A 19,333-nucleotide genomic window follows, 5' to 3' on the forward strand; every position below is an offset into this window, starting at 1 on the left:
AGAACCTCCCAATTTAAATAAACTCTTTCAACCAATTGGGTCTTTTCTTAATTCTATTGGGCTGTTTCCTAACAAAGCATAATTGGATTAACAAGCCTACCTCTCATCATTGAAAAACATATATTCCTTCTAGATTTTCACACTTTGGGAGTATCAACTTTCATTCACTATCTTTTTACAGAAGTATATTTCTATAAATTTTAATATGCATTTTCAGATCAATTTTAGGCAAAATGGGCGTGACTTACCCACAAAATACTTAGGTGTGTATTTTAGATGCATTTGGAGATACATTACTGAAATTAAGAGGCATTTTTTATTTTTCACGTGATAGATAAAATAACAGTTACTTTTTTCTTCATAAATATACATATATACAAACCGACCTATTTCATAGAATTTTTTAATAGCTTAAATCTGACCTAATTAATTTAAGAATTTATTTTTACAATAATCATCTCAGGTTACTGCATGTTAACATATTATTTGCGTAATTTTCTTCAAAAATATAATTATTTGTGTAATTTTTTTTCAAAATTTGATTATTGCAAAAAAAAAAAAATTAATTTAACAAGACTCTTATAAAATACTAAATCTAACCTCGTTATTAAATAAATCTGGTCCGACTATTTTATAGGCCAAGCTATAACCTCGTTATTAAATAAATCTGGTCCGACTATTTTATAGGCCAAGCTATAGGCACACTAGGTCTATGCCCTATTCCCATCCCTACATGCATCCATAGTGAGAGAAAATAAAATAGACCCATTTGCTTTAAATTTAAAGTCAAAAACAAAAACTGTTTAATTTTCAAGGTGTATTTACATGTAAACTATTCTAAATGATCTTTTTTTTTAAAAGATTTTGATGTTGAAAATGAAACAGCTATTTTAAGTTCATGTTGAAATTGAAACAGCTGTTTTATATTAGCTTTAATAGACTGAAAAAAAAACATACCTATTGCTATCAGTGAGTTTTTAAACTGCAATGTATTTTCAACCATAGTTGATAATTTTTGTAGTATCTAAAAATAATCTCAATATTATTTATATAAAAAATAAATTTAGAAAATCTTAAACCAAATTTGTGGTATTACATTACAATAGTGCTTACTAAAACCATGTTCAACAACAACAACTAAAACCTCACCATGTGGATTGGTTTGGTTGAGACACAGACGTTTTAGCTTTTCTTGGGTCACTCAGAGTTCAGACACCAGAATGCTAACACTGCTGCATGCATTCTTGTCTCAATCCCTCGGAATCAAATAATCACTCTTGAAAAAATTGATATGTACGTACATGTGTAGGTTAATTGATGTTCTTTAAACTGATGTTCTATGTTAGATCACATCTACTTGTTTAAAACGGTGAACATTAATTTCTTTGAGGGGAATTTTCTTTCATAAGCCAAAATTCAAAATAATTGCAACTAGTATTGAATAACCATAATAATATCATGTCTGGTAAAAGTAAACATAATTAAAATATCTTATCAAATCACAGTACAGAACTTCAAAAGCAAACCAAAATTACCAAAATTGTTAAGAACTTCACCATACAGAAATCTGAATTACTTTCAACATAGATGATAAGATCTCTATACTAAGAGTGCCAACCAAATCTCATATGCCAGAAAATGCCTTCTTTGCACCACTGGATGATCCAGCTGGGATCACTTTCAACACATTGAACCTCACTGTCTTGGAGAGTGGCCTATAGAAGTTGCAAAAGTAAAGGCAATTTAGTCAGACATATAAACCAATATCTAGATAATTATATACTAAAATAAAGTATCTTTGGATTAATACAGAAATGATAGAATTCTGCTAGAGTTTCACCTGCATTGACCAATAATGACATGATCGCCTTCCTTAACACGGAAGGCAGGTGACACATGAGCTGGGATGTTTGAATGCCTCTTCTCATACCTAAGTAGAGTAAGTAAGGAAAAGGGGAATTAAAAATATGTTTATCCAAGCATGCAAATTAAAAAAGAAGAGCATAGTATTATACCTCTGATACTTCTTAATGAAGTGAAGATAATTCCTCCTGACTATAATAGTCCTATTCATTTTTGCACTGTGACAAGTTCCAGCTATGATACGACCACGGATGGAAACATTGCCAGTGAATGGACACTTCTTGTCAATATAAGCTCCTGTATTTGAAAACAAAAGGCCATCTCATACATTAAGAATGCTCTGACTATAGCTTCTTTTGTAAATTACAAGTATTTCCAAAACCATGTTCCAAAATACTGATATCGATGCTAGAAAAACTTCAGAGACATCATACTAAAAAATAAAAGCCAATAACTAAAATAGGTATTTTGCATCTTTAACCACGTCATAGAGACCTTATTTCCAATAGGAATCCAATATATACACAACACAAAACAGAGTTAGCAGCACTGCCAGTATCAAAATATAGACAAATATACAGTTGTAAAAATTATCCACTACTAAAATCAAACAGCTCTACTAACATTCTCTTGCATTTCTCTATACTTCTCTAATTTTGATTTGCATTAATTCACTACTGAGATGTGTGTATCTATTATATCCTTCCAAAGGCTACAATTCACTACTGAGATTTGCATTAAACTATTGTTTAACTATATATATACAAACACTGATAGTGAGAGAGAGGCACCTTCAATGGCTTCTTTGGGAGTCTTGAATCCAAGCCCAACGGATTTCCAGAAGCGGTTTCCACCTTTTCCAGGCCTCTTACCCTTGCCAGATTTCTTTGAGCTACGAAATTGAGCAAAAACAACAACCGAATACGGATCAACAATCATCACAATTGAAAACAAAACACACATTGAGATTTGAAGCATTGAATATACCATAAAAACACTTTGGGTTGCTTGAGATAAGCCTTCTCAGTCTGTTACACAAGAAAAATATACATCAATGGAAAATCGAAACATAGCTGAATGGGAAAACGAAAAACGAAGTGACGAGAAGTTACCTGTTCAGCCATGGTAGAATTGCGGAGGGGGTTGTTGGTGAAGCCGCACGGAGTTGAAAACCTTCTGGCTCAGATTTTTGGGAGAGAATAAGAAACCCTAACCAACCTGAATGTTATATGTCTACCCGGTTAGATGGGCTTAATTTGGTCTTAGCCCAAAACATGAAAACCCAAACCTTCACAAACGCCCTTCTTCGTTAAAAAAAAATAATAATAAAAATAAAGCATAATTTGAAGGGAAAAAAAGTGTCGTGACTTTTAAAGTATATTTATTTATTAAAATTTAAAGTATATTTATTTATTAAAATTTAATTTGTATGCATTGTAAATGTTTTCACACATATATTAAATCAAATCATAGTACAAATATTTGTGGAGATACTTTATAAATTAATTTATAAAAATTAACGCAGGAAATTGCTTCTTCACCCAAGACAAGTTGGGCATATTAATATTTCAATTTTTAGGGTTGAGATATCGTTCATTATTCACATATTCAACATACTTATATCCTCTTACGATCATCCTCGTAAGCAAGATCTGTTTCATTGTGATTTTTACAAGTATAATTGTTGTCCACCACAGTAAAACTAACATATATCACACTCACATTCAACTTCCACTTGCCTTAGTCATCTTCCTCAACATGGTGACACGAAGAGGTACCACAATAGCTAGCAACACTTCAAGGTAATACATCCAAACCAATATATGTTTATGGGAGCATTTCAAAGTGGCTTGAGGGTGGACATTTCAACGAGACTCTTGCCCTAAAGCCTATTGTTTCCATGGCTGGAATCAGGGTACAAGTTGAATGTTATATCAAATGGTAAAAGAGCAATATGGAGAAGAGTGTCAAGGAGTCTCTCAGCCGGATCGAATTAAAACACGTTGAACTAAATCTCACCTCATGTTTCTCCTAAAATTTAGTCCGAAAATGCATTTTCGGATTCATTTTTTTTTTTTTGTGTAAGCAAGAATATATTAATGAGAGAACTAAGGGTTCTCCAACCTTGATACACAAGAACGGGACAAAGCCCGACAAAAAGAAACGATATTACAACCAATTACCTTACAACATAAAAGATATAGGATCTTTAATGAAATTGTAAAAATTGCAATTGGGGTTCACATATGCACCTTGTCGGAAAAGTTTTGGAAATACACTTTCGTAAACTCCCTCTACCTTGCTTGATAAGAGTACTATCAGTAATAGTGCTTCTAACGTCGGACGCAAAATGCATTTTATTTCGGCAAAAGAATCGTGATGACGAAGGGAGTCATGAAAACTAATTACTTAACACTTCGGTTTTTAAAACAGTGAGGTAATGTTTTATTATGACATGGGTTCGAACCCTGGTTTCTGCACTTTTATTATTTACAAAAACTAACGCCTTTTTTATATTGGTTTATCAGAAAAATCGAGGGCTCATTAGTTTTTTTAATAAATCTCGTTACAATGTTTACCTTAATATTACATTTTTTTAATAAAACTTGTTACGGGGTTTACAAAGAATATTACATTAATTGTCCATGGAGATCATTTGTTGGATCTTTAATTTCTTGATATTATGGAAAACATGAGGGTGAGATAATTAAAATCTATAATAAAAAATATTTTTGGTACAAATAAAAATCAAATTAAATAAACCTTGAACCTGGATGATTTTCTGCTTTTGCAATACATCAAAGAGAACTTTTCAAGTTTTCTTAGGTTTCATATGTTTCATTTAGATTTTTCAAAATCGTAAGAGAACTTATATAATGGATGTACCTTAGATTTCACGCAGATCACTAATGGTGGATTCTTGAGCGTTGATAACCTTTAAATGGACGACAAAGATTTGCTTAAGGTCGTTGATTGGAAATAGTGAAAAAAACACTTAACTATCATCTCGGTTTTTAAAACAATCGAGGGGGTAGAGTAAAATTATCATTTTTTTACAAAAATGATTACATTGTTTACCTAGAATATTAAAAATTTGTTGTATGAAACAAATATTCGCATAATATCATATTGTTTGCCCAGAATATTAAAATTACAGCATGAGCATGTATCGTACAATATTTGTTGCATACAATTAGGGGTGGGAATAGGCCAGGCCGGCCTACAGGAGCCTATAGCCTAGCCTACTTAAGGCCAGGCCAGGTCTATTTGATAAAAGGTCAGGCTTGGGCTTTTTTAAAAGCCTATTTAATAAAATAGGTCAGGCCTAGGCTATTAAAAATGCCTATAAAGCCTTGTAGGCCGGCCTATATTTTCATATATATTAAAATTAGTCTAAGTAGGTTGGCTTATATATACATATATATTAGAAAAGTGTTAAATAGATTGGTCTATATATGCATATATATTAAAAAAAAATGCTAAATAGGTCGGTCTAAATGTTCATATATATATATATATATATATATATATATATATATATATATATATATATATATATATATATATATATATATATATATATATATATATATATATATATATATATATATATATATATATATATATATATATGACCTATAAGGCTTCTTAAGAAATATGAATTAATTGAAAACATTAATAAGAAAGAGACTTTTAAATAGGCTTTCAGGCCAGGCCAGACTTTTAAAAAGGTCAGGCCAGGCTAAAAAAAACGAGCCTATAATAGACCATAGGCCAGGCTCAGGCCTTATAAGTTTATTGTAGGTCAGGCTCATGCCTTATAAAGCCTAGCCTAGCCTAGCCTATTCTCACCCCTACATACAATGTATTTTTAATATTTTGGGTAAACAATGTAACCATTTTTCTAAAAAAAAATTACTCTAACCCCTTGGTTGTAAAACAAAACCGAGGGGTTAGAGTATTTTTTTATAAAAAAAATGGTTATATTGTTTACCCCATAATATCAAAAATACATTGCATGCAACAAATCTTCGCGGAATATTAAGATTTTTTATCCAGAATATTAAAAATACAGCATGTTCAAATCTCATACAAGATGTTAGAAATCGGCACTTGAGTGTCAGACTTGCCTTCACCAAGATGGATTGTCAATGCTATCATTATCATTATTTTCACTAGCGTATATAATTTACATGCTTGGAATGCATCAAACTTCTAATTAGGTGTTTGTTCCGAAAATTGAAAAATGTTTTTTCAGCAGTTGCAATCCATCAGTAAAGACTTTTAGGAATAAATCATAGTTGTTCAAAATATTCGACAACAACAACAACAACAATAAACATCAACACCATTGTTTGAGATGAATTGCAAAAGTTGGAAAAACAATTTGTGCAAGGTAGAAGAATTTTTTTGAGAATTTCTTTGGCCACCTCCCAACCTTCTAGCTCACCTCTGGTGAAAAACCCAGAATACCCCTGACTTCGGAAATGAACTTCCGAAATGCAGGAAAAAGGTGTTTTCGGAGATGCATCTCCGAAAGCGCCTTTTTTTTTGAAAAAATTGTCTTATTTCGGAAGTTCATTTCCGAAAACACCATTTCGGAAGTTCATTTCCAAAATACTGCGCGTTTTGCAGATTAAGCAAAACAGCCCCCTCCCCCTAATCATTTACCCTAATCTTCTTCCAAACTCACACCCCAAGAGATTTTTGTGCAAACCATTTCCAAGCTACCTCAAAGGCTCCAACTACTTGCTCTATTACATTCAAAAGTCCTCAAATCCATTCAATCGGTAAGCATTTTGATTTTAAGATCTATGATTAAAATGTATATTAGGGTGTTTACAAATAGCAAACAATGTATTAGGTTAGGTTTATACTGATATTTAGGATGTTTAGAATGTGTAGACATAGGTTTGATGTTTGGTTTTGGGGTCTGCCATGGGAGTTGCAGAAAACTCCATCGCAGGGGTGTTTCGGAAGTTCATTTCCGAAAACACCTCCATCCCAGTTTTCGGAAATGAACTTCCGAACTGTATCAGAATTTCAATTATTTTTGTTTCTTCTTTTGTCTCGCATATTAATCGATTTCAATTGTTTACAGGAACATGTCAGGCAACCAACCAGCACGCATCAGACAGGGGAGAGAGTCTCAGACTGCGTCGGCTAGACGCGAGCGGGCGGCGGCGCAGCTGGCGTCGACCCAGGGACGGGGGCAGGGCCGGGGACGCCGTGTGCGAGTTCCCGTGGACGTGGGAGAGGGTACATCTGCTTCAGGATCTAGGAGTCGGCTGGCTCGGGTATCTTCTTCCCGCCAGCGAGAGGAGGAGGAGGAGGAGGAGGTGCCAGTGCCATACTACGAGCCGGAGGGTGTACCGGAGGTTGACCCTCCAGCCGGGGAGGAGGATGAGCAGGAGGATGGCTATCCCGGAGGGCCCTTTGACACTTCCGTGCTGATTCACTACCACGATCACGTCGCTCGGCGAATCTGGGAGTGAGAGGTATTTTTTTAATTTAACCGTTTATTTTTCACCATTTTTTATAATCTAACCGTTTATTTGTCGCTTATTTAATATATGTCCGCTTATTTAATATATGTCGCTTATTTGTTTTTTTGTAACAGGAGAGAGAGCCGCTGAAAATGGTCAACCACGCCCGCAAGATTTTCGGTCTGTTTAAACCAGCAGCTGAGTGGTTTAACGACCATGTGCGAGGTTCAGGGCTCAGCGGGCTCTGCATGACGGGGTACACCACGATCAGCACCGGCATGCAGGGGGCATTTGTGGAGCGTTGGCACAAGGAGACGTCCTCTTTCCACTTGCCGGTTGGGGAGATGACGATCACCTTGCACGACGTGCAGTGTCTTCTCCACCTGCCGATTAGGGGGCCGCTGTTGACCCACTCCAAGATCCAGAGGGTGGAGGCCATTGAGTGGATGACGCTCTACTTGGGCATGGAGCACGAGGTTGCTCACTATGAGTGCGCCACGACTTCTGGGCCTCATGTCCGGTTCACCACACTGAGCACTTATTTTGAGCATCATCTGGACGCGGCTGCCGAGGCTGAGGGTGCGGGTAACGAGCTATTCACAGAGTATCACCGCGGCTGCGCTCTCCGGTGCTGGTACATGCATGTGGTAGGCGCTGCATGCTTTGTGGACAAGAGTGCCAGGTACGTCGACGTGACCTACCTCCGCTACTTCATGGACCTGGATACCGTTCACCAGTGGAACTGGGGGGCAGCTACTCTGGCATACCTCTACCAGAAGCTGAATGAGGCCTCCAATTGGAGGACGAGGCAGTTGGTCGGTTCTTGCACACTGCTTACGGTACGTTTTATTTTAATACATTATCGTATTTATTTATTTATTTATGTTTCGTATTTATTTTTAATACATTATCGTTTTCTGTTTCAGAGCTGGATCACCTCCTACTTCTCCCGCATCCACGGCTTTCACATCGATCCTGCGTACGTGGACGCCATGCCCAGGGCCGCAAGATACGATCTCCAGAGGGGGAACGATGCGATGGGACCATACCGTCTGTACTTGGACCGCACGATGCACGACGACGTCACCTGGAGGCCGTTCGTCGACTACGCTCAGATTGTCCCCTTTGACGGCATTGCTCTATATTCAGGCTGGTTGGCATGCGGGACCGGCATCATGGTCCGGTATCTCCCAGAGCGGTGCATGCGTCAGTTTGGATTCGTGCAGCGGATACCCAGGTCACCGTTTGAGGCTGCTCCCGACACAGTGACCCGGGTGCAGCTCACTGCCATATGGGCGGAGTGGTAGCAGCATGTGGTACCGCAGGAGTACCGTCTCACTCGGGTCACACAGGACTGACACAGTGAGGAAGGGTACGTCACATGGTTCTACCGGGTGTCCCATCCTCTACTGAGACCCGACGTTCCCGGCGCTCCTAGGCCAGCACATGAGGAGATCCTGGAGAACCAGCAAGCCGAGGATGACCACGCCATTGATCTCCTGCCGATCTGCCAGCGGATAGAGATGCTTGGGCGGGACGCCTTGGATCGGGGTGTCGTTCTTCAGGGCGGTCCAGACGCAGTCGCCGTGATGGAGGCGATCGTCACTGATGCGGGCCGTGCGGCGGGGTACAGGCGGCAGAGGAGGGCTCAGGGTGAGAGGGTTAGGCACACCCAGTAGTGGTCGGGTTTATTTATTTTTTGTTTTCGGATTGTATATTGCGCACACTATTACTATTTGGTTCGGCTTGTATATATTATTTGGATTTTATTTATCGTATTAGTATTTTCAGTTTATCTGTTGCTTATTTTATTTGGCGTTTGCGTTTAATTAAAATGCGAGACTGTTTAAGAAAAAACATAAAAAAAAACACAGTTTCTGCATAATTCGGAAATGAACTTCCGAATTCACCCATGAGGTGTTTTCGGAAGTTCATCTCCGAAGACACCCCCCATGAGGTGTTTTCGGAGATGAACTTCCGAATTATGGAAATTTTTTTTAAAAAAAAAAGCGCTTCGGAAGTTCATTTCCGAAGCAGGGGTATTTTGGGATTTTCGCTGGGGGTGACCCCCATAGGGAGGTTGGCTAAAGAAATTTTCATTTTTTTTCCCAGTTTTGCAATTCATCATAAAAAAATTTGTTCAATGAGTGTGTTATAATAACATCTTATTATTTTATCGTTCGGATTATCAAAGAAACCAACGGGTTAAATTATTCATTAATGTATCTTTCAAAAACTCAGAGCATTATTTTATTTTCATGTGATTTGGTAGTAATACATAGAGTGCATTATAAAAATTCTCATGATGCATTATCAACTAAGAAAGTTCACACTTCATAATCCATCTCAAATCCAATAACAAAACCCAAAGCCATATTCTGAGATGACCACCTCAGACTTACAAAATTTATAAATTAACACACTTATAAGTCATGTATTCAAAAGCTTAACCATGTTCGTATAGTTTTGAGCTATATGAAGCATATTTAAATAAGAAAAGTTTAATCATTTCTCTCAAAGTTAGTTGTGTTAAGGAGCTCACACTTGTTCCCTAATAATCTTTGGCATTACCTTAGTAGAGATATCTATTGCATAAATTATATCAGAGTCTTACCACTCTATAAATAGGAGTTCAGGCATGTTAAACCAACCATTCTACTCATCAATTACCTACTATCGCATTGTCTTACTTAACAATATGAATATCTTTTGCAGATATTATTTACATACAAAGAAGTATGAGAGCTAGAACTAGGAGAGAATATTGAATCAATATGACCAGTGACACAAAGCTCGCATCACCCATTCAAGTGACTCATCACGTAAGGTTATACACAAACAAAACCAACAAAAATCAAATTATTTTAATTGGTTTAGATTGTATTTTTCAATTAATCAAGTTACTAATATGAATTCTACTCCTCTAAATATCATTTTGGCTTAGGAGACGAGGTGGTGCCTTGAACTAAAAGACCTAAACGAATGGTACATGCACATAAAAAAAATCTTGCGACATAAGAACATTTTTTTTAAAAATTAAAAGCTCTATTTTAAATAACTCCTCATTCTTTGAAAAGTGATAGATTACTAAAAAAAGTTACATTTTGTTTTTGTCATAATTTTAAAAATTGGATTAGAAAATTTAGAAAAAGAATAATAATATATTAATAGCATATGTTAAAATTCAATTATGAGTGGTTAAATCTCACATCAATTAAGAATAAAGAAAATGTTGAACATATAAGAGATGCGGTCCAATATATCTAATATCTTAAAATTTTGAGTTAAGATAAAGTGTCGAATTCGGTTATGTTTCTTAAACGTTTAGCTCATTCCTACTCGCGATGCTCCCTAGACTCCCTAGTTGATGTAGGACTAACACTCTCTTCCTCAAGTGTGAGTCATATTTGATCTACATTAAAATCTCACTCTCACCTTCCTGTCCTTCCACTAAATTAAACCAAGACTTTGATACTATTTGTTAGTGAGTTTGAGAAAGATTTTGATACTATTGGTTAATGAGTTTGAGAAGCGTCAAAAGCAAAGACTGGTTAATGAGTTTGAGAAGCGTCAAAAGCAAAGGCAACGTGTAGAACCCATAAGCGACCATGACACATTTTCGCCGGAGTATATATATAATGTCTCCCTCTTTTGTTATCATGGAGCATTTGACTCATTATTGCTCTTGACTTTTTCAAACTATTTGACTTTTATTGCTCTTGACTTTTTCAAACTACGGTAAGTAGGGGTGATCAAAACCAAACCAATCCAATAGAAAACCGCAAACCAAACCAAACCGAAACCGCAAAAAATCGCATTTGGTTCGAATTAGTTTGGATCAGTTTTTACAAAACCGCAAGGTTCGGTTCGGTTTGCGGTTTGTATTTTGTAAACCGTACCAAACCGAATCAAACCGCACTATGTTACAACCTAAATTTTACTAACTCACATCCAACCCAAATTTAAACTTATTATACATTAGCATTATGATTACGAACAATTTTCTCATCCTTACACATATAATTTCAGTCCCGATCTTCTAAAATCTCTAATAACATTATCGCACCTTCTTTGCCACATACATCTTCCCTCTTCTTCTATAATCTCTACTCTCTTATATTCTTTCTTTTTCACCTTCTGATTTTTATGTAAATATTCCGTATTTCAGTTTCGTTTTTATCGCATATCTTCTTCTCTAATCTCTCAACACTTTTTTTCTTTTTCACTTTCACTAATCTTTCGTCTCTTCTATTTTTTTTTGTTATAATAATTTTTATATTGTTTTATGCTATTATTTTATGTTTAATATTCCACTTTTGTCTAATTTAATTTTTACATATTAAATGGAAAATTGTTGTCAAAATATAACGAGTTTTGTTGTTATTTGATAGTGTATGAATGTATAAATACAAAATTATGTTATCATCTATATGTGTATGTATGGCTCAATAAAATATTTGTAAAAAACCGAACCAACCCAACCAACCCGCATTAATTTGGTTTGGTTTGGTTCGGATTTTTTTTAAAAGTCAACCGAACCAAACCAAACCGCACTATTTTTTCTCTTGCGGTTCGGATGATTTTTTTCGTTAAAACCGCCCAAACCGCACCGCAAGCACCCCTAACAATAAGTCTTGGTTAGATTTAGTGGAAAAGCGGTAAGTCTTGGTTAGATTTAGTGGAAGAGCAATAATGATATTCTATACTAAATCAAATAGTGACGTGACTTGCACTTGAAAGGGATATTATTAAAATTAAAATATTTGTCAAGTCCCAAATCGACTAGAAATTAATCAATAGAGAGAAGATGAAGTCGATGAAGTGCTAGCTAGAGATGAATCATTTTTAAAAATTAAAAAAAAAAAACAACTTTTTAGCAATTTTTATTGTTTTTAAAAAAGACATGGTTGTTCACTTAAAAGACTCAAGTATCTCTTTATTAACAAGTCAAATTAAAAATTTAGAAAAAATGAAAACAGAAAATATTCTCCCAAAGTAAACGGACCATTTTCCCTTTTTAATGGGTATAAGATTATTTTTTGAGCCAATGGTTGGATATAAGGTTCCTCTCATGCTCTTTCTCTCATGTTTCCATCATGCTCCAATCTCAACCATTAATTCAAGTTTCTCTCTCTTTCATTTGTACTATTATTTTTACTTGGTGTGATATTTAACTATTAGATTAGGAAAAGGAGAGAAAGCATGAGAGAAAGAGCATGAGAGGATCCAAATCCGTTGGATAGGCATAATTTTTGTTTCCCATTTTCTTGAATTAGGACTATTCATTAATTCAATTCAGATGCTAAAATCAAACTGCTACAACTATCTCTTCTTTACTTCTTACATGTAAATGAGTCAGACTGAGGTTTTTAAATCCTGTTGTATGAGTCAATCCAAATAACATTTGGCAGCGAACCAATTCCCATTTTTAATAGATAAAACGGGCGAACAAAGCAAAAAACACACGGTGTCAGACCCGTTCAAATGGCACCATATTTTCTCTCTGTTGGTCTCCATGAAGCTTGAGGTTGTGAAGGACCAGGAGGACGCTCCCAAGTGGTTTCGCCGGAGGCATATGTGTCTTCTGGCCGTGAGTAACCTTGCCCAGCCCCACTAACCTATTTTTATGATACATTGAACAAATGTTAGTTTAGTTTGCAAATTGAGGTAACAACTAATCATACTACAACTTTTAAAAGAAAGAAAAAAACTGAAGTGCAAACTTTTTGGTAATTTCCATACCAACAGTTTCAATAAAATATAAACATTAATAGAAGTTCTGAACTTACTGCCTCTAAGCAGGCAGATAGGTATGTCATGCCGGGCAATGCATCAACTCCACGCTGCAAAAGGTTAACCGATAGTTAAGTCGTGTTTTTATGATAGTTAACCGTTGCTTAGCAACCATCTTATTATGACTGTAACATGGAAGTGAAAGAGACAATCCTGACCTGACGCTCCACTTTTGTCTTGTAAATGAATCCTCCACAGCAAAAAAGTGTCGATGCGACAAAGAATCTGCCCAATAACAAGATCTCTCATATTTGATATGAATAGAAGAAGAATGAGACAACAACGTGAATGTAACTAAGTATATTTGAGCCTTTATTCATAGGTTTTAGCTCTTTTACTAGGCATAACTAAAGACAAACAAAATATAAGAGAAAGTTTTTATACATGCAAGATATCACTCCAAATATTGCCCATCCTCTTGTGGCACCACCTCCTTGACCTTGTTTGTAGTCTGCAACAATGAATAAACAAAGCGACCCGTTCATTCAATTAAAATGCAAGGGAAGATTTTTTGGGGAAAAATTATCATCGGCATAATACTTGCCTTGTCTTCCAGTTAATTTAATAATGTAAACATGATGAGGAAGTTGAGTTTGCAATTTTCAGAGAAAGTTAGTAGTACTCACCGCACATTTTTGTAAGCACAAATTCAATTGGCTCATATCCTTCTATGGGGATTGTGATGTTAACTTCATATGGGGTGTCACGGGCTACCTCACCTGGAAAAGAGTTGAAACATGAAAGTTCGATAAAGACAACTTTGCATGACATTGATACTTCTTAAATAAGTGGTACCCTACATCTCCAATCAAGGATCAACATGGTGGGTGACAAAGTCGTTGGAGGCTTCCCACTAGCAGCAGATCCAGACAATTTAACTTTCAAGCCGTCATTTGGAAGAACCTAATTAGCAGCAGTCAACAATGGTCATGTTCCGATCACCTAGAATTTGGAAAATGTAAATAACAGTTACCCCGAGGGTTGAGACTAAACCAATTACAAAAGTACCTTCAAAATAGGTTTACGAACCAAGGATGAGAGTGAAGCAATTGCACTTGTAAATAAGACTACTTGAGTTTGTGATGTCTGAAAGCTGTAAAAGCAACCGCAACCACACGTTATTTGTAACAACTGTATGCGAAGCCCGCACACATACTAAAACTGATATTGAAGAAAAATGTAATTAACAACAAAATGCAGCAGTGGCAGCAGCAATCCTGACCTAAAATCATGATGGGGTTTCTCAAAACCGAATTGAGTCATGCCATTATAAACCTACAATTTCATAACATAAAAAACAAATTTAGCATTATCATATTTTCGGAAAAAACACCTAATTTCAGTCCTTGAAAGAATTTTAAAACATAAGTTTGATCCTTAAAAGATTATATACATCAAATTGGGCTGTGTGAATATCAAAACAGTCTAAAATTTCATGCAAAAAATAAAAGTCTAAAGGTTACTACTTCCTGGGGCTAAATTAAGACTATCCACTAACCAAATAGAATCATTTTATGACCAATTTGACGTTAATATATCAAGAGCAAGTCTCCTCTTAGTTAGGCATTGTTAGTTAAGAGCATGCTTTGATGTTTTGAGAATTCTACAAGAACAGAATTGGGAATTTTCTTTAATTTAATTATTGGAATGATGCATAGTCTCATCAAGCAAACAAATGAATGGAAGAAAAAAAATGAGAATGGTAGAGCTACTCACAAGTTCCCATGATCGTGGATGAAAACCAACAGTGAAGCCTTGGAATACTTGTGGGCCCGGTTTATCACATGAAATTGCAAGTTCAATTAAAACTCTGAAAGACAAGAAGATTGACATGATTTTTACTTATTCAAAGGTCACACTTCAAATGCTAACTTGGTAAATCAATAGAAATTATAAGCACCAAAGAAGGGTAAAAACTATGAGAATTGAATTCATATCTAAGCCTAAAAGTTACATTCATCAGGGAGTGTGGAGAAGGGAAACCTTCAAATCTACAGTATTATTTCCCCCAAAGTTTCAACTAGAACACTCTTGGGTTTGACTGACAAACTAACATTTGAAAGATGTAATGGCCAAGGGATGGTTGCAGTTTGCATGTTAAAAAGAAAGCTGAGAAGAGAGTAAACTGTAAAATACCTGCAATTCGATTCAAATGCCACGTGACATATGCATCCAGGACGACCTGCAAGTTGAAAAAACTAAAAAGTATGTGATATGATACTTTGAAACAGTATTTAAAATAACATAAGCCGTTTCAATGTGGGATTAAGACAACTAAGGAGGAAAACCATAAAGAAATTTAGATTTACATACATCAATCAGTGACTTTTTATAGGCCCCTCAAAAAGTTTTCCCCTCTATTTTCAGTATCTTTTATTATTCAGCAGATTCCAATAAACTGCTAAACAACCCAATGTCGCAAAGATAGATAGTCGTACCTTTACATTGTCCATTAGGACAGCTCCCACATATGACATTTACCTGAAATACATGAATGTAACATGAGAAATGTTCATGTATCGCAGAAATAACAGATTACCTAGGTTGTGGGGGTTTAGGGGTTATATAAGACCCCTTCTCATCACCAACTCAGCATTATTTTCTATTTTGTTGTTTTCAGAAATATATCATGTGCAGCTCACATGATATTTTTTCATGTTATTATTAGAGAAAAAACAATAACTTCTGCTATGTAAGCCGTAACCACTATCACTGATATGCGAAAACCCATCGCTATTGCAGTGGTAGCAAAATTGTAATAGTGCATCAACGGCTTCCGTCGCGGTTGCTCAAAATCCTGATATGTACTGGTTATTGAACAACACTATATTCCCATTTTCCCTTCTATGTTCTGGAGTCTAAAGAACAATTAATAAAATAATGGAAGTTTCAGAGTAGCACAAACCTGAGCTGTTCTTCCCATTTTGTCATAACTTTGTTCACAACCCATTAGGTCACCATTATAAAACTCCTAAATATTGAGAAAATGGCACAGAACGCATGAGAAAATGTGTTAATAAAGATGATGAGAAATGGAAGAAAAATGTATAATCAAGTTTGCAACATAATGTTTATTGTTTACTCTAAGTGTCATGAGATTTAGCATGTGCACTTACGTAATACTCCCTCCGGTTTTGAATATAAAAAAAAAAAAGTGATCGTGTTTTTTCATCTCAAATATAACTTTCACTCTATTTAATGATGTCTATCCTAAAATACTCTTCAATTAATTTATGTTTTTATTTTTTACTGACTCTTTTATTCTCATGGAACAAGTTCTCAATTCTCATGAAGGGAACTTTTGAGAATATATTTAGATTTTTTATGAGATCATGGAGATTAATCATACTTAACTGAACTTCTTAATAATTGTGAAGTTAGTTATTTTTGCTTATAATCAAGACCAAAGGGAGAGAGTACTTATTATTCTCTCCAGAGGCCAATGCATACTCGCTTTGAGAAAGGGGATTGTAACATTTTTGAAACATGGATTTTGTTTTTTAAAAAACAATTACAATACTACTCAAGTGACTAGTACAATAAATAAGCTCCTTGCACCGTTTCCGCATTCAACCATTGATTACTAATTCCACATATTTAACATTTATACGTGTTTGAAGCTGTTAAGTTTTCTCACTAGTTTAAAAAAAGAGACAACAAATTATAGTAATTTCCTTCCAAAAGAAGTTTACATTTAAGCAGTATTCTTACTCATGGTTTATATTTTCTCAAAATAGAGAATAGAGAACTTACTTGTACAAAATCATATTGGCCAGAACCAGCAACAAAGTAGTTGAACCTATCAAATCGGCCAAAATCAACATATCCCTAAATAGGTTTGGGCATCAGCTGATGAAGTGAAGAATATATTACTTCAAACAAAATAGACACACATTCATAAGAAAAGTTCAAAAACAAGAAGTGCTTAGAAAATTTAAGTGAATTATTTCAAATTACATAGTAACAAAGAAGTGCTTAGAAGAATGGTAACATAAACTACCGTTTGCGATCTAGTCTCCACATCTTTGCAGAATCTTACAACCACATCAGAACCTTGCTGCACCAATAGAAAGTGAACAACTTAGCAGTAATCCTAATAACTAAGCTCAAAATTGAACACAAAAACAAAATCATTCAATATTACAATACCACATGAAGATATAAATAAGCATAACAATAATGAATAATCTAACTCTGTTTACCTTTTCATCATACTCAAAAGGATAACCAGTCCAGCTACTCTAATTAATCAGTTAAGTAAAAACAAGCTTTAAGATTGAAAAAAAAAAACATAATAACTAATAAAAGCAATATATTAACCATATCAATGATATCAACAACTAGTTACACCATTAAAATTCAAATCCACGAATGACCCATTTTTGGTTAGTAACTTTTAACAGTAATGCCCAATAAAAGTTCATAACTTGGAACATAAGGATACGAAATCAACAATCTGACTTGAATTATTGAAAGCGTAGCAATTGGAACTCGGCAATGAAATTGAAGCGACCCATGATAACTGCAAGAGAACACCTGAAGGAAAAGAATCGAAAATTAATGTGTTTCTAAGATCAAATCGTTTAGGTAACTGAAACGAAAGGGGAAAAAGGAGAAGGAAATAACGAAACGACAATCACTTAGGAGTAAAACGATTAAAGTTGAGGAGTGAAACATTTTAGGAGCGAGGTTAGCTTCGGAATGGGATTACAGTGAAATTCTACATCTAGCAGTGGACACAAGCGGGAAGAGTAGAGGGAACATGCAAGGAGATGAACAAAACGACGTTTACAGCTTCGTTGTAGGTCGTCGTTTTGGACTTTTAGGGATCATTAAAAAAAAACTACAACATAATTCATTTAATTCTTTGTTTTAGTTTTTAAAAATGATTTCTAAAGTATTATAATTTATTTATTTTTACAAAAAAGTTTACAATTTTTTTTTAATTTTGGTTTGAACAGTAAAAAAATATTTTAGATATTTTATTATTTTTCCATAATTTTGTCTAGATATAAAAAATTTAAAATAAAAAAAAAAGATTACTTCAATTTGAAATTAATTTTTTTAAAAAAATTATATAAATTATTTTTAGAATATATCTTTTAAAAAGTCATACAATTTTATTTTGATTAAAATCTTTAATAATAATAAAAATTAGAATTAATGGATGTCAAAGTTACTCTTTTAATTTATAAAAAATGATGTTGAAATAACTTCTACGGATTAGATTAAAATTTATAAAAGACTTTAGCGAAATGATGAGTTCTTATTTCATAATAGTGGATTATCCGTCCACTCTCACATCCCCTCACTGATGATTATTTTCAATGGGCCTAAGATCCAGGACCAAAATTGCAATAAATATCTCAACGCTAAAGTTGAGAGGACAATCTCATTCTCACACAAAAACTAAATACATAAAGTTTCACACCCTTCTATATGAGGTATGTCTCAACCCTACAACATACTCTAAAGCCTGTAATAGCCTTAATCACTAGGGGTTGTTATATATTGTACTTTTAGTAAACACACCTTACTATAAAAAATACATTAAAAAATATAGTGAAGGAAAATAGTATAATATACTTTTGTAAGATTTAACATACGTTTGTTTCTTTTGCGTGAAAATGCGTTTTGGATAATAAGTTTTGTTTGTGATTCTTTAATGTAACTATCTTTCATTAATATGATACATGTAATATTATCTTCATAAATAATTATTGTACTTATTCTTTATGAATATAAACTACAAGTTTCTCGTATGTTTGAAATTAGAGACCTCGACTATATGCATTTTCAATTTGCCTTAAGCAATGTTAAATTATACGCATGATTTGATAAAGTTGTTGCTAGTTTGTTTTACAAATACATTTTCATCCTCTTCTCGAAATTCAAAATAATCTTAAAAGATGACATGGAAGAACACATAATTGTTTTGTTGTGATATAATCCAAGTTGTGTAGTCCAAGCCCAAGTTAATTAGGGTTTAGAGTTTGTTACTTAGTATACAAGTTAGTTAGTTGTATATAAATAGACATCATGTGATTCAGTTTTTATCACTCAATAATATCAATCTTTATTTTGTTATTCTCTCTCTCTCTCTCTCTCTCTCTCTCTCTCTCTCTCTCTCTCCCCCCTTACTAAAAGTGCTTCACGCACTAATAATTTGGAATATAGAGCTTTCAATTTGT

At 34.6% G+C, this 19,333-nt stretch overlaps 2 protein-coding genes across 2 annotated transcripts; both read right to left on the minus strand.

Moving 5' to 3' along the window:
- Nucleotides 1-1,415: 1,415 nt before the first annotated feature.
- LOC131629016 (small ribosomal subunit protein uS17) lies at nucleotides 1,416-3,091 on the minus strand. Its single transcript, XM_058899816.1, has 6 exons — nucleotides 2,976-3,091; nucleotides 2,851-2,891; nucleotides 2,655-2,755; nucleotides 2,016-2,160; nucleotides 1,841-1,930; nucleotides 1,416-1,715 (listed from the first exon to the last, which is right to left on the minus strand). Exons 1-6 carry the CDS (start codon nucleotides 2,985-2,987, stop codon nucleotides 1,625-1,627), a joined length of 480 nt encoding a protein of 159 aa, XP_058755799.1. The 5' UTR covers nucleotides 2,988-3,091; the 3' UTR covers nucleotides 1,416-1,624.
- A 9,213-nt stretch (nucleotides 3,092-12,304) lies between these two features.
- LOC131628988 (uncharacterized) lies at nucleotides 12,305-17,969 on the minus strand. The gene is made up of 17 exons (XM_058899791.1): nucleotides 17,783-17,969; nucleotides 17,587-17,678; nucleotides 17,345-17,383; nucleotides 17,143-17,199; nucleotides 16,896-16,970; nucleotides 16,048-16,113; nucleotides 15,581-15,623; nucleotides 15,279-15,324; nucleotides 14,859-14,952; nucleotides 14,365-14,417; nucleotides 14,151-14,235; nucleotides 13,943-14,045; nucleotides 13,769-13,861; nucleotides 13,527-13,593; nucleotides 13,301-13,367; nucleotides 13,139-13,192; nucleotides 12,305-12,967 (listed from the first exon to the last, which is right to left on the minus strand). Exons 1-17 carry the CDS (start codon nucleotides 17,817-17,819, stop codon nucleotides 12,830-12,832), a joined length of 1,209 nt encoding a protein of 402 aa, XP_058755774.1. The 5' UTR covers nucleotides 17,820-17,969; the 3' UTR covers nucleotides 12,305-12,829.
- Between the last annotated feature and the right edge of the window lie 1,364 nt (nucleotides 17,970-19,333).

Source organism: Vicia villosa, unplaced genomic scaffold, assembly GCF_029867415.1.
Source record: "Vicia villosa cultivar HV-30 ecotype Madison, WI unplaced genomic scaffold, Vvil1.0 ctg.000494F_1_1, whole genome shotgun sequence".
Lineage (NCBI taxonomy): Eukaryota > Viridiplantae > Streptophyta > Magnoliopsida > Fabales > Fabaceae > Vicia > Vicia villosa.